The sequence below is a fragment of the Bufo gargarizans genome, chromosome 1, assembly GCF_014858855.1.
Source record: "Bufo gargarizans isolate SCDJY-AF-19 chromosome 1, ASM1485885v1, whole genome shotgun sequence".
Taxonomy (NCBI): domain Eukaryota; kingdom Metazoa; phylum Chordata; class Amphibia; order Anura; family Bufonidae; genus Bufo; species Bufo gargarizans.
Genome location: NC_058080.1, coordinates 733,262,926 through 733,290,389, shown reverse-complemented (window position 1 = coordinate 733,290,389; position 27,464 = coordinate 733,262,926). Strand labels below are relative to the sequence as shown.

General features: G+C 46.7%; 1 protein-coding gene across 9 annotated transcripts in view; it reads right to left on the bottom strand.

Moving 5' to 3' along the window:
• LOC122924889 (receptor-type tyrosine-protein phosphatase F-like) overlaps positions 1-27,464 on the bottom strand; it is a 245,091-nt gene that overhangs the window by 187,011 nt on the left and 30,616 nt on the right. For 7 of the 9 annotated variants that reach the window (XM_044276418.1, XM_044276424.1, XM_044276422.1 and 4 more), the window contains exons 2-4: positions 5,795-5,974; positions 3,690-3,869; positions 1,584-1,763 (exon numbers count right to left, since the gene is read on the bottom strand). In XM_044276418.1, coding sequence (XP_044132353.1) covers positions 1,584-1,763; positions 3,690-3,869; positions 5,795-5,974 — 540 coding nt within the window. The remainder of the gene's footprint in view (positions 1-1,583; positions 1,764-3,689; positions 3,870-5,794; positions 5,975-27,464) is intronic. The other 2 variants (XM_044276419.1, XM_044276425.1) reach the window with 2 other exon arrangements.

The window sequence follows — 27,464 nt, the reverse complement described above, 5'->3', positions numbered from 1 at the left end:
ACAGACAAGTGCCCTATATACAGCTGTGTACAGATAAGCTGTCCCTATACTGCTGTGTACAGACAAGTCCCCTCTATACAGGTGTGTACAGACAAGTGACCCCTATACAGCTGTGTACAGATTAGCTCCCCCTATACAGCTTTGTACACAAAAGTGCCCCCTATACAGCTGTGTACAGACAAGCTTTCCATAAGCAGCTGTGTACAGATAAGTGCCCCCTATAAAGCCATGTACAGATAAGTACCCCTTATACAGCTGTGTACATACAAGTGCGCCCTTACAGCGGCGTACAGACTAGGGCCCCCTACACAGCTGTGTACATAGAAGTGCCTCATATACAGCTGTTTACAGACAAATGTCCTCTATACAGCTGTGAACAGACAAGTGCCCCCTATACACCTGTGTACAGACAAGTACCCCCTATACAGCTGTGTACATACAAGTGCACCCTTATAGCATTGTAGAGACTAGGGCCCCCTACACAGCTGTGTAAATAGAAGTGCCCCATATTCAGCTGTTTACAGACAAGTATCCTCTATACAGCTGTGTACAGACAAGTGCCCTATATACAACAGTGTACAGACAAGTTCCCTCTATATTACTGCGCACATACAAGCTCCCCCTATACAGCTGTGTACAGAGAAGTGCCCTCTATCCAACTGTGTACAGAGAAGTGCCCGCTATACAGCTGTGTACAGACAAGCTTTCCATAAGCAGCTGTGTACAGATAAGTGCCCCCTATAAAGCCATGTACAGATAAGTACCCCTTATACAGCTGTGTACATACAAGTGCGCCCTTACAGCGGCGTACAGACTAGGGCCCCCTACACAGCTGTGTACATAGAAGTGCCTCATATACAGCTGTTTACAGACAAATGTCCTCTATACAGCTGTGAACAGACAAGTGCCCCCTATACACCTGTGTACAGACAAGTACCCCCTATACAGCTGTGTACATACAAGTGCACCCTTATAGCATTGTAGAGACTAGGGCCCCCTACACAGCTGTGTAAATAGAAGTGCCCCATATTCAGCTGTTTACAGACAAGTATCCTCTATACAGCTGTGTACAGACAAGTGCCCTATATACAACAGTGTACAGACAAGTTCCCTCTATATTACTGCGCACATACAAGCTCCCCCTATACAGCTGTGTACAGAGAAGTGCCCTCTATCCAACTGTGTACAGAGAAGTGGCCTCTATACAACTGTGCACAGAGAAGTGTCCTCTATACAACTGTGTACAGAGAAGTGCCCTCTATACAACTGTGCACAGAGAAGTGGCCTCTATACAACTGTGCACAGAGAAGTGGCCTCTATACAACTGTGTACAGAGAAGTGGCCTCTATACAACTGTGCACAGAGAAGTGCCTTCTATACAGCTGTGTACAGAGAAAAGCCCTCTATGCAACTGTGTACAGATAAGGACCCCCTATACAGATGTGTACAGATAAGCTCCCCCTGTACAGCTGTGTACAGATAAGGACCCCCTATACAGCTCTGTACAGATAAGGACCCCCTATACAGCTGTGTGCAGTAGTATCATTACAGCGGGGCACACAGGTTTCATGGGTTGTACTCACCTATACAGACAGCAGTCGGTGACCAGTCATCCCGGACTCCATTATACGTACATTGTATTCTGTCCGATGAGGGATAATATCCAGGTTCACACTGTAACGTCACCACCTCATACAGGTAATAATATTCTTTGAACGGTGAGATCTTCTCCAGGTTACTTATTGAGGGTTTTTTACATCGTTCTGGAGAATAAAAGGAAAAGATGAGTCTAGAAAATATAATGAAATCCACGTACAGAACGACCAGGATGTGAGGAGCTGAGTCTTATAACACCCGAGTACCTGACATTATACAGTGCAGAGATACAGTTAGATGTAGATTGTAAGCTCTCGGGGGCAGCGTCCGGTCCATTCTATATCTATACGTTAACAATTTCAGGCATATTGCATTTGTATTGTTTGATATTGTTTGTGTATGCTGCTCTTGATGTACAATACCATGAAATTAATGTCACTTTCTAATAAATAATAGTCAAGTGCCCAGTATACAGCCGTGTACAGACAAGTGCCCTCTATAGAGCAGTATACAGACTAGGGCCCTCTATACAGCTGTGTACAGACAAGTGCCCAGTATACAGCCGTGTACAGACTAGGGCCCTCTATACAACTGTGCACAGAGAAGTGGCCTCTATACAACTGTGTACAGAGAAGTGGCCTCTATACAACTGTGCACAGAGAAGTGCCCTCTATACAGCTGTGTACAGACAAGTGCCCTCTATACTGCCGTGTACAGACAAGTGCCCAGTATACAGCTGTGTACAGACAAGTGCCCTTTATACAGCAGTGTACAGATAAGTGCCCCCTATACAGCTGTGTACAGACTAGGGCCCTCTATAGAGCTGTGTACAGACTCGGGCCCTCTATACAGCTGTGTACAGACAAGTGCCCTCTATACAGCAGTGTACAGACTAGGGCCCTCTATAGAGCTGTGTACAGACTCGGGCCCTCTATACAGCTGTGTACAGACAAATGCCCTATATACAGCTGTGTACAGATAAGCTGCCCCTATACTGCAGTGTACAGATAACTGCCCCTATACAGCTGTGTACAGACAAGTGCCCTCTTTACAGCAGTAAATATACTAGGGCCCTCTATACAGCTCTGTACAGACAAGTTCCCCCTATACAGCTGTGTACAGACTCGGGCCCTCTATACAGCTGTGTACAGACAAGTGCCCTATATACAGCTGTGTACAGATAAGCTGTCCCTATACTGCTGTGTACAGACAAGTCCCCTCTATACAGGTGTGTACAGACAAGTGACCCCTATACAGCTGTGTACAGATTAGCTCCCCCTATACAGCTGTGTACAGACAAGTTCCCCATATACTGCTGTGTACACACAAGTGCCCTCTATACAGCAGTGTACAGACTAGGGCCCCTTATACAGCTGTGTACAGACAAGCGCTCCCTATAAATTTTTGTACACAAAGCGCCCCCTATACAGCTGTGTACAGACAAGTGCCCTCTATACAGCTGTGTACAGACAAGCTTTCTCTATACAGCAGTGTACAGACTAGGGCCCCTTATACAGCTGCGTACAGACAAGAGCACCCTATAAAGCTTTGTACACAAAGCGCCCCCTATACAGCTGTGTACAGACAAGTGCCCCCTATTCAGCTGTGTACAGACTAGGGCCCCTACACTGCTGTGTACATAGATGTGCCTCATATACAGCTGTTTACAGACAAATGTCCTCTATACAGCTGTGAACAGATAAGCGCCCCCTATACACCTGTGTACAGACAAGTACCCCATATACAGCTGTATACAGACAAGCTCCCCCTATACAGCCGTGTACAGATAAGTGCCCTCTATACAGCTGTGTACAGATCAGCGCCCCCTATACAGCTGTGTACAGATCAGCGCCCCCTATACAGCTGTGTACAGATCAGCGCCCCCTATACAGCTGTGTACAGATCAGGGCCCTCTATACAGCTGTGTACAGATGACTGCCCCCTATACAGCCGTGTACAGATAAGTGCCCTCTATACAGCTGTGTACAGATAAGCGCCCCCTATACAGCTGTGTACAGATCAGCGCCCCCTATACAGCTGTGTGCAGTAGTATCATTACAGCGGGGCACACAGGTTTCATGGGTTGTACTCACCTATACAGACAGCAGTCGGTGTCCAGGCGTCTCGCTCTCCATTATTCATACATTGTATTCTGTCCGATGAGGGATAATATCCAGGTTCACACTGTAACGTCACCACCTCAGACGGGTTATAATATTCTTTGGACGGTGAGATCTTCTCCAGGTTACTCATTGATGGTTTTTTACATCGTTCTGGAGAATAAAAGGAAAAGATCAGTCTAGAAAATATACTGAAATTCACGTACAGAACGTCCAGGATGTGAGGAGCTCAGTCTTATAACACCGAGTACCTGACATTATACAGTGCAGAGATACAGTTAGATGTAGATTGTAAGCTCTCGGGGGCAGCGTCCGGTCCATTCTATATCTATACGTTAACAATTTCAGGCATATTGCATTTGTATTGTTTGATATTGTTTGTGTATGCTGCTCTTGATGTACAATACCATGAAATTAATGTCACTTTCTAATAAATAATAGTCAAGTGCCCAGTATACAGCCGTGTACAGACAAGTGCCCTCTATAGAGCAGTATACAGACTAGGGCCCTCTATACAGCTGTGTACAGACAAGTGCCCAGTATACAGCCGTGTACAGACTAGGGCCCTCTATACAACTGTGCACAGAGAAGTGGCCTCTATACAACTGTGTACAGAGAAGTGGCCTCTATACAACTGTGCACAGAGAAGTGCCCTCTATACAGCTGTGTACAGACAAGTGCCCTCTATACTGCCGTGTACAGACAAGTGCCCAGTATACAGCTGTGTACAGACAAGTGCCCTTTATACAGCAGTGTACAGATAAGTGCCCCCTATACAGCTGTGTACAGACTAGGGCCCTCTATAGAGCTGTGTACAGACTCGGGCCCTCTATACAGCTGTGTACAGACAAGTGCCCTCTATACAGCAGTGTACAGACTAGGGCCCTCTATAGAGCTGTGTACAGACTCGGGCCCTCTATACAGCTGTGTACAGACAAATGCCCTATATACAGCTGTGTACAGATAAGCTGCCCCTATACTGCAGTGTACAGATAACTGCCCCTATACAGCTGTGTACAGACAAGTGCCCTCTTTACAGCAGTAAATATACTAGGGCCCTCTATACAGCTCTGTACAGACAAGTTCCCCCTATACAGCTGTGTACAGACTCGGGCCCTCTATACAGCTGTGTACAGACAAGTGCCCTATATACAGCTGTGTACAGATAAGCTGTCCCTATACTGCTGTGTACAGACAAGTCCCCTCTATACAGGTGTGTACAGACAAGTGACCCCTATACAGCTGTGTACAGATTAGCTCCCCCTATACAGCTGTGTACAGACAAGTTCCCCATATACTGCTGTGTACACACAAGTGCCCTCTATACAGCAGTGTACAGACTAGGGCCCCTTATACAGCTGTGTACAGACAAGCGCTCCCTATAAATTTTTGTACACAAAGCGCCCCCTATACAGCTGTGTACAGACAAGTGCCCTCTATACAGCTGTGTACAGACAAGCTTTCTCTATACAGCAGTGTACAGACTAGGGCCCCTTATACAGCTGCGTACAGACAAGAGCACCCTATAAAGCTTTGTACACAAAGCGCCCCCTATACAGCTGTGTACAGACAAGTGCCCCCTATTCAGCTGTGTACAGACTAGGGCCCCTACACTGCTGTGTACATAGATGTGCCTCATATACAGCTGTTTACAGACAAATGTCCTCTATACAGCTGTGAACAGATAAGCGCCCCCTATACACCTGTGTACAGACAAGTACCCCATATACAGCTGTATACAGACAAGCTCCCCCTATACAGCCGTGTACAGATAAGTGCCCTCTATACAGCTGTGTACAGATCAGCGCCCCCTATACAGCTGTGTACAGATCAGCGCCCCCTATACAGCTGTGTACAGATCAGCGCCCCCTATACAGCTGTGTACAGATCAGGGCCCTCTATACAGCTGTGTACAGATGACTGCCCCCTATACAGCCGTGTACAGATAAGTGCCCTCTATACAGCTGTGTACAGATAAGCGCCCCCTATACAGCTGTGTACAGATCAGCGCCCCCTATACAGCTGTGTGCAGTAGTATCATTACAGCGGGGCACACAGGTTTCATGGGTTGTACTCACCTATACAGACAGCAGTCGGTGTCCAGGCGTCTCGCTCTCCATTATTCATACATTGTATTCTGTCCGATGAGGGATAATATCCAGGTTCACACTGTAACGTCACCACCTCAGACGGGTTATAATATTCTTTGGACGGTGAGATCTTCTCCAGGTTACTCATTGATGGTTTTTTACATCGTTCTGGAGAATAAAAGGAAAAGATCAGTCTAGAAAATATACTGAAATTCACGTACAGAACGTCCAGGATGTGAGGAGCTCAGTCTTATAACACCGAGTACCTGACATTATACAGTGCAGAGATACAGTTAGATGTAGATTGTAAGCTCTCGGGGGCAGCGTCCGGTCCATTCTATATCCATACGTTAACAATTTCAGGCATATTGCATTTGTATTGTTTGTGTATGCTGCTCTTGATGTACAGTACCATGAAATTAATGTCACTTTCTAATAATTAATAGTCAAGTGCCCAGTATACAGCAGTGTACAGACAAGTGCCCAGTATACAGCAGTGTACAGACAAGTGCCCAGTATACAGCTGCGTACAGACAAGTGCCCAGTATACAGCTGTGTACAGACAAGTGCCCTCTATACAGCTGTGTACATACTAGGGCCCTCTATACATCAGTGTACATACTAGGGCACTCTATACAGCTGTGTACAGACTAGGGCCCTCTATACAGCTCTGTACAGACAAGTTCCCCCTATACAGCTGTGTACAGACTAGGGCCCTCTATACAGCTGTGTACAGACAAATGCCCTATATACTGCAGTGTACAGATAAGCTGCCCCTATACTTCTTTGTACAGATAAGCTCCTCCTTTACAGATTTGTATAGATAACTGCCCCCTATACAGCTCTGTACAGACAAGTGCCCTCTATACAGCAGTAAATATACTAGGGCCCTCTATACAGCTCTGTACAGACAAGTTCCCCCTATACAGCTGTGTACAGACTCGGGCCCTCTATACAGCTGTGTACAGACAAGTGCCCTATATACAACTGTGTACAGATAAGCTGCCCCTATACTGCAGTGTACAGACAAGTGCCCTCTATACAGCTGTGTACAGATTAGCTCCTCCTTTACAGATTTGTATAGATAACTGCCCTCTATACAGCTGTGTACATGTAAGTGCCCTCTATACAGCAGTAAATATACTAGGGCCCTTTATACAGCTCTGTTCAGACAAGTTCCCCCTATACAGCTATGTACAGACAAATGTCCTCTATACAGCTGTGAACAGATAAGTGCCCCCTATACACCTGTGTACAGACAAGTACCCCCTATACAGCCGTGTACAGATAAGTGCCCTCTATAAAACAATGTACAAAAAGGTTCCCCCTATACAGCAGTGTACAGATAAGTGCCCTCTATACAACTGTGTACAGATAAGGGCCCTCTATACAACTGTGTACAGACAAGTGCCCTCTATACAGCTGTGTACAGACAAGTGCCCTCTATACAGCTGTGTACAGATAAGCTCCCCCTATACTGCTTTGTTCAAATAAGCTCATCTATACAGCTGTGTACAGATAACTGCCCCTATATAGCAGTGTACAGATATGTTCTCCCTATACAGCAGTGTACAGATAATTGCCCTCTATACAACTGTGCACAGATAAGTGCCCTCTACACAGCGGTGTACATTCAAGCTCCAAAATATACAGCTTTGTACAGAGAAGCACCCCCTATACTTCTGTGTACAGAGCAGCATCCCCTATAAAGCTGTGTACAGATAAACGTCCCCTCTACAGCTGTGTACAGATAAATGTCCCCTCTACAGCTGTGTACAGATAAGCGTCCCTCTATAGCTGTGTACAGATAAATGCCAGCTATACAGCTGTGTACAGATAAATGCCAGCTATACAGCAGTGTACAGATAAGTTCCCCCTATACAGCAGTGTACAGACAGACTCCCCCTATAAATCTGTGAGATGGGGAAACAACTCTCATTGTCTGAACATTGTGTTTGTTTAAATTAAGTTAAATAATCTGGACTGATGTTTTGCTGTTTGGCCAAAAGATGCTGCTTTTTTCCCAGGCACAGCTCACTGACTGCAAATATATGTTCATATTCATGAAAGGTGTGGTTCTAGAGAGCATGAAGAAGGATCTGCAGCCATCTTAGGAGCGAGCTGAGCTGAGCTGAGAGCTGAGGAGCTGTGTGTGAGCAGAAAAGTCAATGGATCCAGAAGTGAGAGGACCTCCTCTGTGACCACAGCTGCAGCTGAGTGAAGCTGATTGTTGTCCAAGACCCAGATCCTTTCCAGGGATAGGAGGATTGTTTCTAGGAAGGCTGGTAAGAGCTAAGGAACAAGCTGCATACCCTGTGGGACCTCGTGTTTGCTGGAGAGATTGGTTGTTTGGTTCAGAGACATCAGTGGATAAAGAGCAGACCCAGATTTGTAAGATCGTGCACGCAACTACCGCAGTATTTGCGCCTAGAGATTTAGACCAGGCCTGTAGTTAGTTAGTTAGGGTCTCTACTTTGTGTCAGGCCTATAGTGTTGCTACTGTACTACAAGGACTCCATTACTAAAAGGGACATTGCACATTTGAGAGCTGACAAATACCCCCACGAAATCTATCCAGTTCAGCGTTTTGCTCAGGAGAAATAATCCGGCACGTGCTACAGGACTAGCTATGGGTGGGGGGATAATTTAGAGCACGGTAAGAGTGTGAACTGCTGTGTTGCACCGCTGGCCAGCCCATACTAAGCACCCAACCAATTGTTTGTGTTTGTTTCAGGGTAATAATAGGTACAGCGAGGCAGTTTTAGTTGTGCCCGCCAGTAGGTGAATTACTATAAAATTTACGCTGGCATCCATCAGGGGGCGCCATTCTGTGCAACACAGGGGTCTCAGACTTTGGCTGGGTGTATGTAAACTTATTTTTTGTTCTCAGTATTTGTGGTTGTGTTTATTATCACGTGTTACTAAAATTCAATTTTTGCTAAAGCTGGTGACAGTGTTGCTTTCTTCATTCGCGACTTCGCTGTATCTTGGGGAGCCCACCCCGTTACACGGCTTACAACTTGGCGTAGTCGGCAGGATACAGCGACAGTTATGGATGGGAACGTGGCTGGAGACCTTCCCCCGACGCCAATGGCACCGGTCCAGGACCCAGCTTAGGGTGCTCGAATATGCAAGGCCAGCTTGCCCTCGCCATGCCCGCCCTAGTAGGGTACTTCCCCGTGGGGACACTGTTGCATCACCTACCAAAATTTAACGGTGAAAACATAACGTTGCAAGACTGGACTGAAAGGGTGCGAAGTGTGGTTAGAGGGTGACGTTGGGGGCTCTAGAGGGTGACGTCAGACGGACAGTGATGGTAAGGCCCAAATCCGATAGACACCCTAGAGAAAATATTCTCCCTGCTGGAGAGAGCCCGGGGAGGGGGGGTGGGGTGCTAAAGTAGTGCAGTTGAGGAGCACCAGAAGCTAAGCCCTATGCTTGAGGAACATGACTTGTATGCCAGCAGCTCCGTTATGGAAGTCAAAAGGTATGCTGCATAGTTGATACAGGGTCGGAGTGCACCCTTATGCCTCTTGAGTTCTTCGAAGGACACTTTGGACACTTTGGACATATGATAGAGCCAGAAGACGGGAGCATCATCAGGCTGATGGATGCCAACAACAGAGAGATAGACGTCCTAGGGATAGTCTGGATGCGGGTTCGACTGTTTGGGCAAGACGTTGGCAAGAAGGGGGTCGTGCTGGTGGACCATTCTTTCCGGAAAGGAATGGACGTGACACTAGGTATGAATGTGCTGAGAGAACTAGACGATCAACTCTATGCCAAAGAAGGGCCGAAGTATTTGCAACAGGCCACCACGCACCGGCCAACCCAGAAGGTTTTACAGCAGATGGTGAGAAGCTGTTGTCTGCAAAAGGGCAACATGACCGGTCGGCCCATTAGACACGTTAAGGTGCCGCGGAGGAACCCGGTGAAGATCCCACCTCGACAAGAACAAATCTTGACGCTGCCGGTGGGGGCTGGATGACAACTGAATGGACTGAAGGTCCTGATCGAGCCCCAGGGGCGTAGCTATAGGGGAAGTGGCTGCTTTGGTGTCCTGACCCAGAAGGGGCCCATCCAGGAGGAGGAGAACTAAAAGATTTTGTCAGGGCCCCCTCAACAGTATTACACTAGTGATGAGCGGCAGGGGTCATATTCAAATACGCAATATTTCGCGAATATTTTGTAGAATATTCGTCAAATATTCACAAATTCGAATATATTAGTTATATTCTATGCGTTTTTAACTCGAAAAATCGGCAAGGTAATGATCGCATAATATGCGAATTTTCGTAATGCAAATTTTTCAATTCCTGAGTTTAAACATGATTCCTCCCTGCTTCTTGCTTGTGGGCCAAGGAGCCATAGCACTATATCGAATATATTCGTTTTTTCAAATATTCGTAATATTCGAAAACAAGAATATATAGCAAATATTCGAAAAAAACAAATGTAGAGCAATTTAGCTAATATAGTGCTATAATCTTTTTTTTTAATAGTTGTAATTTTTTTTCCAATCTGGACTTCAGATGAGAAAAAAATTACAACTATTTGACAAAGAAGATTATAGCACTATATTAGCTAAATTGCTCTATATTCTTTTTTTTCGAATATTTGCTAAATTGCTATATATTCTTGTTTTAGAATATTACGAATATTCGACAAAACGAATATATTAGTTTTTTCCAATATTCGTAATATTCGAAAACAAGAATATATAGCAATATAGCGAATATTCGAAAAAAAACGAATATAGAGCATTTTAGCTAATATAGTGCTATAATCTTCTTTGTCTAATAGTTGTAATTTTTTTCTCATCTGAAGTCCAGATTGGAAAAAAAATTACAACTATTAAAAAAAATGATTATAGCACTATATTAGCTAAATTGATCTATATTTGTTTTTTTTCCGAATATCTGCTATATTGCTATATATTCTCGTTTTAGAATATTACGAATATTCGAAAAAATATGAATATATTCGATATAGTGCTATATATTTGTTTTTTAGAATATTCATCATTTTTTTCCATCTAAAGTGATGATTCCTCCCTGCTTCTTGCTTGTGGGCCAATGAGTCCAATGAGACAATGAGGAATCATGTTTTTACTCGGCAATTGAAAAATTAGCGATAAAAATGTGCATTACGAAAATTCGCATTACAAAAATTCTCAATCAACACTACTCCAAATGTCAAAGATGCTGCAGCCTTCTCATTGACCCACAAGCTAGAAGTAGGGAGGGATCATGTGTACTGATTTAAAAACAATCTAGAATTTTTGAAATTACGAATATATATCACTATATTCTAAATATTTGCAAATTTTCGAAGTACCTATATTCGCGATAAAAAAGCACAATTCGAATATTCGTGATCAACACTATATTACACAATGAAATTATATACAGTGACAGTATAGACAGTGTAGAAAACAGCTGCCGGGCCTGGTCTGAGAGAGCGATCTTTACTAGCCTTAGGAATGGGGGCGGCATAAAAGGAAAGGGTTGCATAAAATTTACTGGAGGAGGGGGAGCCATTAAAAAATTTGCTGTGGACCACAGTCATTTCTAGCTACTCCACTGTCGAGCCTGCTTACCAAGAGGAAGCGCAGACTAGCCCACTGGTAGCCCAGGCCCTCAATATTGTAAAGGATGGTTGTGTGCCCATACGCTGTCTCAATGTTGAAGACTGCGAGTTAACTGTTCCTGGGAATACCTTGCTGGCCAAAGTTGTGTCTGAAGGGGACATCCTTAGATGAAGGCGCTTCACGCTACAGCCGGATAGGAGATCAGCCTGGACCTATGCTGTAGAGGTCCATCAAAGGGAGACCCCAACAGTGGAGTGGAACGGTCGAGTGATCATGGCCCAGATGGGGGTGGACTGCAAGATCCTGACTCCAGGACAACAGAAGTCGCTGGAAGACACCCTTTGGGAATTTCAGGAGGCGTTCTCAAGACATGATGAGGACTTTGGGTGTGCTTCCACCATCGAGCACAAAATCCCCCCCCCCGGTGATGCTGCACCAATCAGGGAACGTTACCGGCAAATCCCAACTAAAATTTACCAGGACTTGAAGGACATGATGGCCAGAATGTTGGAAAACCAGGAGAGTCCAAGCCCTTGGGCTGCTCTAGTAGTCTTGGTGCGGAAAAAAGATGTGAGTCTCCGGTTTTGCGTGGATTATCGGAGGCTGAATGCCCAGACCATCCGTGGATTGAGGAGCCGTTGTCCGCCCTGAGTCATGCAAAGTTATTCTTGACTCTTTACCTGGCCAGTGTGTATTGGCAGGTTCCAGTGGCCTAGAAGGACAAAGCGAAGATGGCCTTAATCCTACCTATGGGACTCTACGAGTTCAACCGGATGCCGTTTGGCCTGTCCAATGCCCCGGGAACATTCCAGCTGTTGATGCCTGGGGGATCTCAACTTCGAGTCGGTATTGCTATACCTGGACGACATAGTAGTGTTTAGGGCCTCCTTCGAGAATCACCTCCAGAAGCTGCGACAGGTCCTAGGATGGCTGCGAGACTATAGGCTCAAGATCAAGCCTGAGAAGTGCAAACTGTTTTGACAATAGACAGAGTATTTGGGACATTTGGTCACCCAGGAGGGGGTAAAGCTGGCACCCAGCAAGGTGGAGATCATCCAGAAGTGGCCCCATCCGTGGGACTGGCCGGCTACTACAGGAGGTTTATACCCAAATTCGCTCATTTGGTGGGCTTGTTAAATGAGTTAGTAAGGAGCACTGTGGGGGGCCCGAAGAATTGTCCCATGAAATGGGGATCCCGGCAACAAGAGGCCTTTGAAGCAGTGAAAGAGGCACTGACCAGTACCTTGATTCTGGCTTATGCGCGGTTCGACACCCAATTCCTGCTGTATGCTGACGGAAGTCTACATGGTCTGGGGGCCGTGTTATCCCAAGTCCAGAATGGACATGAGAGAGTCATTGCCTATGGCAGCCGGTCTCTGAGGGAGTCAGAGCGCAACCCTGACAACTATAGCTCCTTTAAACTGGAACTACTGACACTGGTGTGGGCCATGACCGAAAGGTTTGCGGAGTACCTGACAGGTGCAGAGGTGACCGTGATGACAGACAACAACCCGTCAGCACATCTGGAGAATGCCAAGCTCGGTGCGTTTGAGCAGAGGTGGTTGGCTTGCCTTTCTAAATACCACTACCGCATCAAGTTCCAGACAGGTAGGGACAACGGCAATGCCAATGCACTCTCCCGATGTCACGGTACCTTCTATGACAGAGGTTAGAAGATCAGAGAGAATGACTGCACGTGAGGTTAACTGACAGTCTCTTGATTCTCAGTGTTGTTGTTTGGTAATGACCACACCTCTTGTCAGGTGCAGCTGGCGGTCAGTACTGCTTCCCTATTTAGTTTGGTTTCACACTTTATTCTCTGCTTGGATTGGAAGAGTTGGTGTGTGGACCTTACCTGTGTTCCTCCTGCTCATCCATTTTCTATAAGATAAGTTGTACTGCTCTTTGTATTTGGCTGTTCCCTCTTGCTTGTTGTTACTAGGCCTCAGGGAGACGCTGGTTCATTCTCCTGGGAAGGAACCAGTAGTCTCATTCCCTTTCACTACCTCTACTGCATCTCAGGGCTCCTAGGGTTTAGGTTCCAGCATATGTATTTTCCCACCTTCAGGGTCTATACATACTGACAGGTGTCAGGGCCAGATCTAGGGGTTTTCTAGGAGGTGACCTTTCCCTTCTCCCTAGCCTTGAGGCCTAGTTCTTTGTCTTCTCCCTTCTGTTGTCTTTCTGGTGTCCCTCCCCTTCCCATTATTCGTGACATTAGGTAGCTGACCTCATCTCACCCCAATGGTCACAACAGTGTCCTCTCCCTCTCGCCCCAATGGTCATAGTAGTATCCTCTCCCTCTTACGCCAATGGTCACAGCAGTGTCTTCTCCCTCTCACCTCAATGGGCACAGCAGTGTCCTCTCCCTCTCACCTCAATAGTCACAGTAGTGTCCTCTCCCTCTCACCCCAATGGTCATAGCAGTGTCCTTTCCCTCTTACGCCAATAGTCACAGCAGTGTCCTCTTCCTCTCAACCCAATGGTCACAGTAGTATCCTCTCCCTCTTACCCCAATAGTCACAACAGTGTCCTCTCCTTCTTACCCCAATGTTCATAGTAGTATCCTCTCCCTTTACCCCAATTTTCACAGCGGTGTCCTCTCCCTCTCACCCAAATGGTTACAGCAGTGTCTTCTGCCTCTTTCGCAAATGGTCACAGCAGTGTCCTCTCCCTCTCACCTCAATGGTCACAGCAGTGTTTTCTCCCTCTCACCTCAATTGTCAAAGCAGTGTTCTCTCCCTCTCACTTCAGTGGTCACAGCAGTATCATCTCCCTCTCACCTCAATGGTTACAGCAGTGTCCTCTCCCTCTTCCCACAATGGTCACAGCAATCTCCTCTCCTTCTCACCCCAATGGTCACAGAAGTGTCCTCTCCCTCTCACCTGAATGGTCACAGCAGTGTCCTCTCCCTCTCTACCCATTGTTCACATGAGAGGGAGAGGACATTTCTGTGACCATTGGGGTGAGAGGGAGAGGACACTGCTGTGACCATTGGGGTGAGAGGGAGTGGACACTGCTGTGACCATTGTGGTGGGAGAAAGAGGACACTGCTGTGACCATTGGGTAGAGAGGGATACGACACTGCTGTTACCATTGGGGTAAGAGCGAGAGGGCACTGCTGTAACCATTGGGGTGAAAGAGAGAGGCCACTGCTGTGACCATTGGGGTAAGAGGGAGAGGACACTGCTGTGACTATTGGGTAGAGGGGGAAAAGACACTGCTGTGACAATTAGAGTGAGAGGGAGAGGACTGGGTGAGAGGGAGAGGACACTGCTGTGATTAGAGATAGCCATGCGGTTCGCCCGGTGTTCGTTTTGCGGCAAACTTTGCTTGTTCGCGGTTCGCCGAACGGACGAACATATGGCGATGTCCACCGGCGCCATATTCTTTTACATTGTGAAGAACTTTGACCCATGACACATCCATCAGGTGGTACAGGACAGCCAATTGAGACATTTCAGCACATGGACATACCCCCTACCTTATAAATAAACCCGATCTGGCCGCCATTTTACATTCAGTGTTTTGCCAGTGTAGGGAGAGGTTGCTGTGTGGAGCAGGGACAGGTTGTTAGAGACACCAAACGCTGGCTAATAGGGCCACAAAAGTCCTTTTAAGGAATGGTATAGGTGTGCTATCGATAGGGGTGACTTACTGAGGGGCGTGATATACTTATAATATACTTTCTAACATTGACAGTATATTATAGTGCATTTGTATTGTGCAGCAGCTGTGTGCGGTTCTGCTGCGATACCGCAGGTATATAGAGGGACAAACGCTATTGGAACAAATAATTTCAACTGGTGTGATTAACCAGTTGCCCCCCCAAAAAACTGATTGAAGCAGGGGTGTGATATACCTTCCTCCACAAATACTGCCCTTCTATAGGTACTTTGTCACAGGGTCATTTTGAAAATGGTCGGGCAGGCGCACCAGGCTGGAGCCTAAGTGGGAAGTTGCAGAAGGTGCGTGCGATTATATCAAAGGACGCACCAGAGTTGGTTCAGTGGCTCACTCAGCGTTCCGCTTCTGCGTCCTCCTCATCCTCTTGTATCTGCACCCTCCTCACTCTCTGCTGTGTGCACCCCCAAAGACACCACCACCACCATATCCCCTCCGCTCGAGTCAGAGGAATTATTTTCCCATCCATTCCAAGATCTTACAGATGCGCAGCCATTCTTGGCATTGGATCAGGAAGAGAAGATATCAACGGTCGCCACCCAGCAGTCTGACGACAGTACCCAGATGAGCCCAAGGAGGGTGGTCCCCGCTGTTGCTGCCTACTCCGAGATCTGTAATGTCAGTGGTGGTGAATAGAGATGTCCTGAACTATTCGCCGGCGGGTGAACATATGCGATGTTCGGTCCACCCCCTATTCGTCGTCATTGTGTAAACCTTGACCCTGTACCTCACAGTCAGCAGACACATTCCAGCCAATCAGCAGCAGCCCCTCCCTCCCAGACCCTCCCACCTCCTGGACAGCATCCATCTTAGATTCATTCGGAAGCTGCAGTCACAGTGAGAAGAGGGACAGTGTGGCTGCTGCTGATTTAATAGGGAAATCGATAGGTAGGCCAGTGTATTCAGTGTCCACTGCAGTCCTGAAAGACTCATCTGATCTCTGCTGTAAGGACAGCACCCCAAAAAGCCCTTTTTAGGGCTAGAACATCAGTCTGCTTTTTTTTTTTTTCTGTGTAATCTAATTGCAGTTGCCTGCCAGCGTGTGTGTCAGGCTCACAGCATATACTGCGCCCACTTGCCCAGTGCCACCACTCATATCTGGTGTCACAGTAGCTTGCATTTAAAAAATATTTATTTTTTTGACTGTAATATAATAGCAGTCAGTTGCTGGCACGCGCGTGTGTTTCATGCCCTGCACGTGCATAGTGTCACCAGCGCAACTCATATCTGGTGTCACATTCGATTATATTTAAAGAAAAACAACAATTTTGACTGTGAATAACTAGCAGTCAGTTGCACACGTGTTTGTGTGTTTAAGGCCCAGCTGCAAGTCCATAGTGTCACCAGCGCAACTCATATTTGGTGTCACAGTAGCTTGCACACATAGTACAACTTAACTAATCTAAAATAAATGACAGGCAGAGGCAGGCCACCCCGCAGGGGCCGTTGTGGTCGTGGTGCTGTGATTCCCTTTGGCCCTAGAATAATGCCCAGTGTTCAGAGGCCACGTACCCTGAACTCGAAAAGTTCTGAGGACATAGTTGACCGGCTTACACAGGACACCCAATCTTCTACAGCTTCCGCTCGGAACCTTGAGGCACCATCCTCCTCCAGCTCAGCTTCGGGCACCTCTCAAGTTACCACTCGCCAGCCTGCCACCACCACTAGCACCACAGCCGCTTCACTTGATCTGTCAGAGGAGTTATTTACACATCAGTTGGAAGAAATTAGTGATGCGCAACCATTATTGCCAGAGGATGTGGATAACAGGGACATGTCTCAGTCAGGCAGCATTACACACATGGACGTACAGTGTGATGATGATGATGATGATGTTGTACCCGCTGCTGCTTCCTTTGCTGAGTTGTCAGATACAAGTGAAGCGGTTGATGATGTGTCCGTGGATGTCACGTGGGTGCCCGGTCGAAGAGAAGAAGAACAGGTGGAAAGTTCAGAAGGGGAGACAGAGAGGAGGAGGAGACGAGTTGGAAGCAGGGGGAGGTCGTCGCAAGGAGCTAGTGGCACAGTCAGACAGCATGTATCGGCACCCGGGGTCAGCCAGACAGCACGCCAATCAACACATGCTGTTGCCACCACCAGAATGCCGTCATTGCAGAGCTCAGCAGTGTGGCATTTTTTTTTGTCTTTCTGCCTCTGACAACAGCGATGCCATTTGCAACCTGTGCCAAAAGAAACTGAGTCGTGGGAAGTCCAACACCCACCTAGGTACAACTGCTTTGCGAAGGCACATGATCGCACATCACAAACTCCTATGGGACCAACACATGAGTACAAGCAGCACACAAACTCAAAGCCGCCATCCTCCTCCTGGTCCAGAATCTTCAGCCATGTCAACCACTGCTGTCCTCCTTGCCCCCTCTCAACCATCCGCCACTCCGTCTCTCGCCTTGAGCAGTTCCTGCTCATCTGCCCAGTCAGGTGTCTGTCAAGGACATGTTTGAGCGTAAGAAGCCAATGTCACAAAGTCACCCCCTTGCCCGGCGTCAGACAGGTGGCTTGTCTGAACTCTTAGCCCGCCAGCTTTTACCATACAAGCTGGTGGAGTCTGAGGCCTTCAAAAAATTTGCAGCTATTGGGACACCGCAGTGGAAGGTACCTGGCCGAAATTTCTTTGCAAAAAGGCAATCCCCAACCTGTACTCGATTGTGCAAAAAGAAGTCATGGCATGTCTGACACACAGTGTTGGGGCAAGGGTCCGTCTGACCACTGATACCTGGTCTGCAAAGCACGGTCAGGGCAGGTATATCACCTACACTGCGCATTGGGTAAACCTGCTCACGGCTGCCAAGCATGGAATGCGTGGCTCTGCAGAGGAGTTGGGGACACCGCCACGACTTGCAGGCAGGCCTGCTGCCACCTCCTCTACTCCTCCTACTCCATCCTCTTCCATAACCTCCTCGGCTGAGTCCTCTTCTGCTGCTGCGTCTTGCTCCACATCAACGGCACCCCTCCAGCTCCCCATGGGCTATTTCACATCCCGGATACGACAGTGTCACGCCGTCTTGGGGTTGACATGCCTGAAAGCAGAGAGTCACACCGGACCAGCACTCCTGTCCGCCCTGAACGCACAGGTAGATCAGTGGCTGACTCCGCACCAACTGGAGATCGGCAAAGTGGTGTGTGACAACTGAAGCAATTTGTTGGCGGCATTGAATTTGGGAAAGTTGTCACAGGTGCCGTGCATGGCACATGTGTGTAATCTGATCATACAACGCTTTGTGCATAAGTGCCCAGGCTTACAGGACGTCTTCAAGCAGGCCAGGAAGGTGTGTGGCCATTTCAGGCGTTCCTACACGGCCATGGCGCACTTTTCAGACATTCAGCGCCGAAACAACATGCCAGTGAGGCGCTTGATTTGCGACAGCCCGACACGTTGGAATTCAACACTCTTAATGTTCGACAGCCTGCTCCAACAAGAAAAAGCCGTCAACGAGTATGTGTATGACCGGGGTGCTAGGACAGCCTCTGCGGAGCTGGGAATTTTTTTGCCACGTTACTGGACGCTCATGCACAATGCCTGTAGGCTCATGCGTCCTTTTGAGGAGGTGACAAACCTAGTCAGTCGCACCGAATGCGCCATCAGCGACATCATCCCATTTGTTTTCTTCCTGGAGCGTGCACTGCGAAGAGTGCTGGATCAGGCCGTAGATGAGCGTGAAGAGGAAGAGTTGTGGTCACCATCACCACCAGAAACAGCCTTATCAGCATCGCTTGCTGGACCTGCGGCAACGCTGGAAGAGGAGTGTGAGGAAGAGGAGTCAGAGGAGGAATGTAGCTTTGAGGAGGAGGAGGAAGACCAACCACAACAGGCATCCCAGGGTGCTCGTTGTCACCTATCTGGTACCCGTGGTGTTGTACGTGGCTGGGGGGAAGAACATACCTTCAGAGAGATCACTGAGGACGAGGAACGGGACATGAGTAGCTCGGCATCCAACCTTGTGCAAATGGGGTCTTTCATGCTGTCGTGCCCGTTGAGGGACCCTCGTATAAAAAGGCTGAAGAAGAACGACCTGTACTGGGTGTCCACGCTACTAGACCCCCGGTATTAGCAGAAAGTGCCTGAAATGTTACCGAATTGCCGGAAGTCGGAAAGGATGCAGCAGTTCTAAAATAAATTAAAAAGTATGCTTTACACAGTGTATAAGGGGGATGTCACAGCACAACGGGAATCTAACAGGGGAAGAGGTGAAAGTAATCCTCCTCCTACCACGACCACGCCGGCAAGGACAGGACGCTTTACAGGGGGTGTGGTTTGCTGGCTGAGCAAGATGGCTGCGTGAGGTGAAAGCTCCGGCGTGCTCCTGCTCAAACTTCCCAGTGACAGCGGTATAATAGCCCTTACACTCCGCGACTGAGTCTATGCTACGCTACAGCTGAGAGTGGAAAAGCGGAGATGACCAGAGGCATGAGATCAGCGAAGAAACAGGGGAAGCTGGATGCCTTTATGGAAAAGGGAACCCCTCTTGGAGATATTCCCCCATCTCCCCCATCTCCACTGCGGCCTTTATCACCTCGGCATAGCAGTCGGGAGGAGGCGGAAGCCCGGAGTGTGACCAGACGTGGGTCGTGGCGGGGTCACGTCTATCCGAGGCGGCGCATTCATTTGGAGCGGTGTGCTCTCAAGTCAGATGTGAAAGGTTAGGAGAACCTCGTGGTCTGCAGATGGAGACGGAGAGCTCCCAGAGGTATGTCAGCTGTTTACCGTCGGAACCGCCTGTAGCGGGACGGATGCAGGGAGGAGTGCAGCTTGAAGGGGAAACTCTGGCTCCGGTGCATGGTGTGAGCGAGGTGGTTGATTCGGACACTCCAACAATCCAGGCGATCCCCACTGACGATAAACCAGCATCGGGTAACCTTCTAAAAGACATGCTGGTCTTATTCAGCAACTCTATGCACAAGGATTTAAGTGCCCTGGTTCGCCCGTTGCAGATGGCGGTGGTAGAGGTGGGGTGCAGGGTGGATTCTATCGAATTAAGGATGGAGGATTATGCGGTATCCTATAATCAACTTAAAGAGGCTCATAGCGATATGAAGGGGGAAATAGCGTGGCTTAAGGCCAAGGTAGTTGATCTAGAAGATAGATCACGCCGTAATAACCTTAAATTCCGAGGAATCCCTGAAGAAATTGCATTGAAAGATCTGATTCCCTACCTACAAAACATAATGAAAATCCTGACCCCTGACCTCACCCAACAGGACTTGATTTTAGATAGAGCACATAGGGTGATGAGACCAAAGTATCTCCCTAGTTCATTACCGAGAGATACGGTGGTACGGATTCACTTTTTTCATGTTAAAGAACTGCTATTAGCAGCATCCAGAAAATTGAGTATTTTGCCTTCCCCGTACCATCAGATTAAGATCTTTGCAGACGTATCTGCTACCACCTTGCAACAGCGCCGTCAACTGGGTGCGTTCACCGCTGCGCTGCGACGGAATAATATCCCTTATAGATGGGGATTCCCGACCAGAGTCCTGATCCATCACCAGGGAACTGTACATGTGGTAATTCTCCATGAAGTCCGGGAAACAGCTGTTAGACTCTTGGAATATCAAGATGGAAATCCCGGATAAAAGTCCACCTTTTCCCCTGGACTCTGAGTGGCATTTAGTGACCCAGGAGAAAAGGGTCCCATAGTTGAGGGGTCCAAGGGAATTTAGTAGGGTAGAGGGGGTGGGGGCAACGCCGAGCAGCCCCTTGCGGCCATGAGCCAAAATATATGTCCCTCCAAAGGATTAACGGCACTATATGCCGGGTTTTTGTTTGTCTTGTAATAACTATGTTTTATGTCGTTAGTCTTTTTTTATTTATTTCTTTAGTGTTTTTGTTTTATGTAGAGGTGTATGTGATTTATGTATTGTTACGCAGTGCGAAGATAAGATACATTGCTTACAGGTTTTAATATGGCGGAGATATGATCCGATGAGGGGTCAATCCCTCCACAGAATGGACCCATGGACAGATGGTTCATAAAATTGTTGCAATAAATGTGAAGGGTCTAAATAGCCCGTTCAAGAGGTCCATGCTGTGGAGGGAAGTAGAGACCATGAAAGGGGATATAATCTGCGCAACTGAGACACATCTCCTGAAGGAGGATGCATTTAGACTTAAAAATGCGCATTTCCCAAATGTTTTTCATTCCCATTATACGAAAAAACAGAGAGGTGTGATGGTAGCAATTAGGGACTCGGTTGTATTCCAACTGCATGAATCTGTGGTTGACCAAAATGGGCGATACATTATCATGGTGGCATCCGTAAATAGCGTGATTTTCACCATGGTATTTGTATACGCTCCGAACAGACATCAGTTGCGCTTCCTACGTAACTTAGTGACTAAGGTGAATAGGATTAGGAAGGGTCTGATTCTTTGGGGTGGAGACTTCAACTCTATATTGGATCCAGCTATGGATTCGTCAACGGGGGTTAGTGAGTCCATACGGGGCCTTAACTGCCTCTTATTGAGAGAGGATCTCTATGATGTTTGGAGGTTCCATCATGAGGGAGAAAAGGATTTTTCTTTTTTTTCAAATGCCCATCAAACTTATTCTAGGATTGATTTTTTTTTGGTAGATCGCCACTTGTTGAATGTGGCAGTACGTTCATCCATAGGGACGATTACATGGTCTGACCATGCGCCTGTCACTTTAACAATTGGCGACGACTCTAACAGATCCTTAGGTTTTCTGTGGCGCGATAATATCCATTTATTGGAGCATCCCAAACATAGATTAACATTGCAGGAGGGTTTAAAGGAATTTTTTCGTACCAATGAGGGATCAGTGTCCAACCCCTTCTCTCTCTGGAATGCCCACAAGGCCTATATGAGAGGTCTGCATATGAAAATTGGATGCATAGTAAAGAAGGAGAGAGAGGAACGGACAACCGCCTTGACCCTGCAGATTAGGTCCCTGGAGTCTAATAACAAGATCAATCCCACCGTTATTATGGGAACTAGGTTGCAGAATTTACGTCTCCAATTGAAGGAACATTTACTCTATAGATATGAGAAGGATCTAAAAAAGACCCGTGCATTATATTATGCACAGGATAATAAATCTGGGAAACTATTAGCACATAGATTGAAGGAAAGAACTACTAAAAATAAGATCCCGTATATAACGTCAAAAACTACGAATAAAAAGATCATTGATCCACAGGGCATAGCAAATTCCTTCCGGAGTTTTTATAAAACTCTCTATAATTTAGAATCCCTTCCGGATACATCTTCTGGAAGCACGGTGACCATAGATCAGTTTCTGGATTCAATTGACCTCCCTAATCTTACTGAAGCCCAGTTGGGGAAATTAAACTCCCCAATGTCAGAGCAGGAAATCCTAGATATTATTACAACATTACCGAATAATAAAGCACCAGGGCCAGACGGCTTTTCAAACACATATTATAAGTTATTTCAAAAAGAACTTTCTCCTTATCTATGTCAGATCTTTGGGGAAATGGTGAGTAATGGTCATCCTCCAAAAGAGATGCTGGAGGCGAGGATAGTCACCATTCCAAAAACTGACCTTCTTTCAGATGACGTAAGGGATTACCGTCCGATATCACTGTTAAACACAGATGCAAAAATATACGCAAAAGTGTTGGCAAGCCGTCTGGCTCCTTGTATTACTACTCTGGTTCATACGGACCAGGTTGGATTCGTAAAAGGTAGGCAGCTGCAGGACAATACTAGGCGGACATTAAATATTGTGGACTATGTCCAGAGAGGGAAAATCCCAACGCTTCTGGTCACCCTAGACGCCGAGAAGGCGTTCGATCGCATTAATTGGCGGTTCGCCTTCTCGGTGTTGGAGAAAATGGGATTTACGGGGGCAGTCCTGGCGGCTATCAAGGCACTCTATACTCAACCAAGTGCTAGAGTGTGGGTTAATGGGGCACTCTCTGACCCCTTTGATATTAGTAATGGTACCCGCCAGGGATGCCCCCTGTCTCCCCTGATATTTGTTCTGACTATAGAACCCCTGGCCCAGGCCCTCCGCCAATGTCCTGATGTGAAGGGAGTTGATATAGGGGGCACGGAATATAAAATCAGCTTATATGCAGACGACATCATCCTGACGTTGTCAAATCCCCAAACCTCTTTAATAACTGCCATTGATGTCATAACCCGATTCAGAGATGTCTCGTCCTATAAACTAAATGCTTTTAAATCTCAGGCCCTCCCAATAAATATCCCCTCTGTACAGATAAAGAAGTTGAAGGATACTTTTGACTTAGACTGGCAAAACAACCAAATTGATTATCTGGGGATAAAGCTTACAGCATCATTTAAGAAGTTATATGTAGCAAATTATCTTCCACTATTAAAACTTTTGGAGAAGGAGCTCGACAATCTAACTAAATATGAGGTGTCTTGGGTAGGTCGTATCGCATCATTTCAGATGTTTACACTTCCAAAACTCCTGTATATATTTAAGACATTACCTATTATCCCCCAAAGTAGCTTCTTTCAGAAGTGCTTCCAAACTGATTAATGCTTTAATCTGGAAAAGACACAAACCGAGAATAGCGACTTCAATAATGCAGAGACCTAAACATCGGGGGGGATTGGGCCTTCCGAATATTCATGAGTATTTTTTGGCCTCACAAGTATCACAGTTGAGGGAATGGTGGGTAGGTAATTTTGCGAAACAGTGGGTATATATAGAAACAATACTATCACCTGGTAATAACTTAAAAACTCTTTTGCTCGCAGCCCTCCACCCGACATTTAACTGGCCATCTCTTCCGACGTTAGTACACATGGCCCTGAAGAATTGGATCCGATTCAATGGACTGTGTACTTTGGAGTCTGGACCCTTCCCGCCCAGCGCCCCAGTAACTGTTCTTAACTTTTTTATTCCGAATATTTCAGTGTTGTCTTGGGCGCGGGGCGGATTGGATCTGCTCTCCAAACTACTTATTTCGGACACTCTCCGTCCCTTTGAACACCTTCATGAGCACTTCCTGATTCCACACACAGACTTTTATAAATATTTGTGTATTAGACATTATTTTACAGCTAATTGTCCGTTCAATCTGGTGTGCAATCGGGAGGTGTTTAGTCTGTGGTCATTGGCTCCGCCACAGTGCACACGACTGCGGCCTTTATATATGATGATGAGGGATAAGGGACTTTTTGTTAAAACGACTCCGCTACTTACATGGGAAAGGGATTTGGGGCTGGTGTTCACGGACGAACAGTGGCTGGCAGCCTTTTCTTGCATAAAAAAAAATATTAGATGTGCTTTGCATTATGAATCCTTGATGAAGACCATACTAAGGTGGTACTATACACCAGATTACCTGAGCCATATTTTTCCAGACCTTTCGTGTCTATGTTGGCGGGGATGTGGTAATAAAGGTACATTATATCACATTTTGTGGTCTTGTCCGAGGCTACAAGATATCTGGAGGGCCATATTCTCTCTTGCCTCAGATTTATTGGGTTCCCAGCTTCCGCCATCCCCCTCACTGGCCCTTCTATGGATTGACTTGGCCGAGATACCATGCGAGGGGAGAGTGGTGTTGGGACACCTTTTTCTTTCAACCAAATTGGCCATAGTTAAAAACTGGAAATCAAAGAATATCCCTTGCCTAACTGGAGGTTATCCGAAGGCTAAATTCTACCTATATATATGAGCGTGTGTTGGCGGGAGCTGGTGATGCGGCCGTGAGGTTCGAGAGGGAATGGAGTATATGGAGAGCTTCACCGCTCGCTGTATTATCCCCCGCTTGATATACTTAAATATACTTAAATATAACTGACCTGTATAGCTAAGGTCTTGTACATGAGACCATATCTGATAAAACTATGATTGTGCAATGTATTCCAACAACTGCACTGCTGTCTATTTTTTTGTTTTATCTCCTGTTGTCCTCTCTTATGTTTTATGTTTTGTTTGTGATGTATTGTTAGTTATTTTCGTTGCTTTATATTTTAATGTGGTATGTATATATTGGCTATTAATGTGGCTTCTATGTAGCCATTTGTGTTTTTCTTTGTCTTTTGTTTAATAACAACAAGGTATGTCTTTTCTTAAAATTAATAAAAACTATTAAATAGAGGACGCTTTACAGACGTGTTGTTGATGGAGGACATGCAGAGCTTTTTAAGTCCTACGCATCGCCACAGCCTTTCGGGGTCCACCCTCAGAGAACGACTCGACCGACAGGTAGCAGACTACCTCGCCTTAACTGCAGGTATCGACACTCTGAGGAGCGATGAACCCCTTGACTACTGGGTGTGCAGGCTTGACCTGTGGCCTGAGCTATCCCAAATTGCGATAGAACTTCTGGCCTGCCCCGCTTCAAGTGTCCTGTCAGAAAGGACCTTCAGTGCAGCAGGAGCCATTGTCACTGAGAAGAGAAGTCGCCTCGGTCAAAAAAGTCTAGATTACCTCACCTTTAGTAAGATGAATGAGGCATGGATCCCAAAGGGACTGACAGTGGGCGATACATTCGACTAAAAAAGGCCTGATGACTTGAGAAGAGCTCCCTTGGGCTAAAAATGAAACAGCGGCTGCAACAATACCTAGTTTTTCAGGCATGTGTACATGCCAAATTTTTCTGGCCTCTGGTGCTGCACTGTGGCTTCAAAAACCAAACAAAAAAAAGGCACATACATGTGTCAATTCCCCTTCGTGATCGTTACCTTGTTGTGGTGAAGGGGCTTGCGTATCACAATGAAGCGATCACCTCTATGAGTGTGTTGGCAATGGCAATGTTGGCACACCCTAGATTATAAGGTCGTTGCTTCATTGTGAACAGACCAAACGGGATCGGCTGGATAATTTTGCATAGAAAAAACATTAATTTTCTTTGTGATCATCTAAGGTGATCATTAAAGCCTACTAGGCCAACAATGGGCCCACACTGCAGAATCAATGTTTTCTGGTTCACTTAACTGTCACTGAATTACCTCAGCACGACCATAGGCTTTGAAAACCCCCCATCGCCTGCAATCTCCCAAACGTGCGCACGAGCACAGTCATCACTACACCAGGACTGACGCATAGAGGAATAAAATTTATGTCATGAGTGTGTCAGCTATTGACAACTCTTTGCGGTTGTCTAAAATCTATTCCATACACGTCCCCTGATAGGGGATGTAACAGGGAATAAACTGATAAGAATAGTACTACTTAACACACCACTCATATCTGGTGGCACACACAGTACATTGCACGCGCAGTGCCCCAAATTGGAATTAAGAGGACCGACCAAGCATCTTTTTCCATCTCCCGGTTCCTAAAATCGATTCCATATACACTTCCCCTGATAGGGGACGTAACAGGGATTAAACTGATATGAATAGTACTACTTAGCACACCACTCATATCTGGTGGCACATTAGATTGCACGTGCAGTGCCCCAAATTGGAAGTAGGAGGACCGAGCAAGCATCTTTTTCCATCTCCCGGTTCCTAAAATTGATGCCATATACATGTCCCCTGATAGGGGACGTAACAGGGATTGAACTGATAGGAATAGTACTACTTAACACACCTTATAATAACGCAGAGAGAGGAGCCTGAAGAAGAGGAGTCAGAGGAGTAAGGTGGCTTTGAGGAGGTGGAAGACCAAACACAGAAGGCGTCCCAGGGGGCTTGTTGTCACCTTTCGGGGACTAGCTAGGTGGAGGAAGAGACCTTCAACGACATCAGTGAGGACAAAGAACGGGACATGGCTAGCTTGGTATCCAACCTTGTGCAAATGGGGAGTTTGCGATTGTGCAAATGGACTGTTTGTGGTTGTTTGCGGTGCATTAAACAGGGAGTTTGGTCTATCATAGTTTGGTCTGTCACTGTGAAGCGGGCGTAACCCTTACACTACCTGATCGATACAACATCATACCTGATGTTTTAAAGTACGTTATTCCTTCAAAACAATCTAGGAATGTTAGGTGATTTATGCCCTTTATGGATTAAAATCCGATTCTGCGTCAACTACGTAATTTTCCATGGGAGTTTTGCCATGGATCCCCCTCCGGCATGCCACAGTCCAGGTGTTAGTCCCATTGAAACAACCTTTCCATCACTATTGTGTCCAGAAAGAGTCCCTGTGGGTTTTAAAATTCGCCTGCCTATTGAAGTCTATGGCGGTTCGCCCGATTCGCCCTTTCGCGTACATTCGCGGAAATTCGCGTTCGCCGTTCGTGAACGGAAAATTTTATGTTTGCAACATCTCTAGTGGTGAAGGTGACGATGATGAAGTTTTGATGGACATCACGTGGGTGCCCACAAGAGAGGAAGAGGAGGGGAGTTCAGAGGGAGAGATGGAGCAGCAGATAGGGAGGAGAAGGAGGAGAAGCAGGCAGAGCTAGCAGTGCACAGGAGGCAAAAAGCAGACTGCTAATGTATCA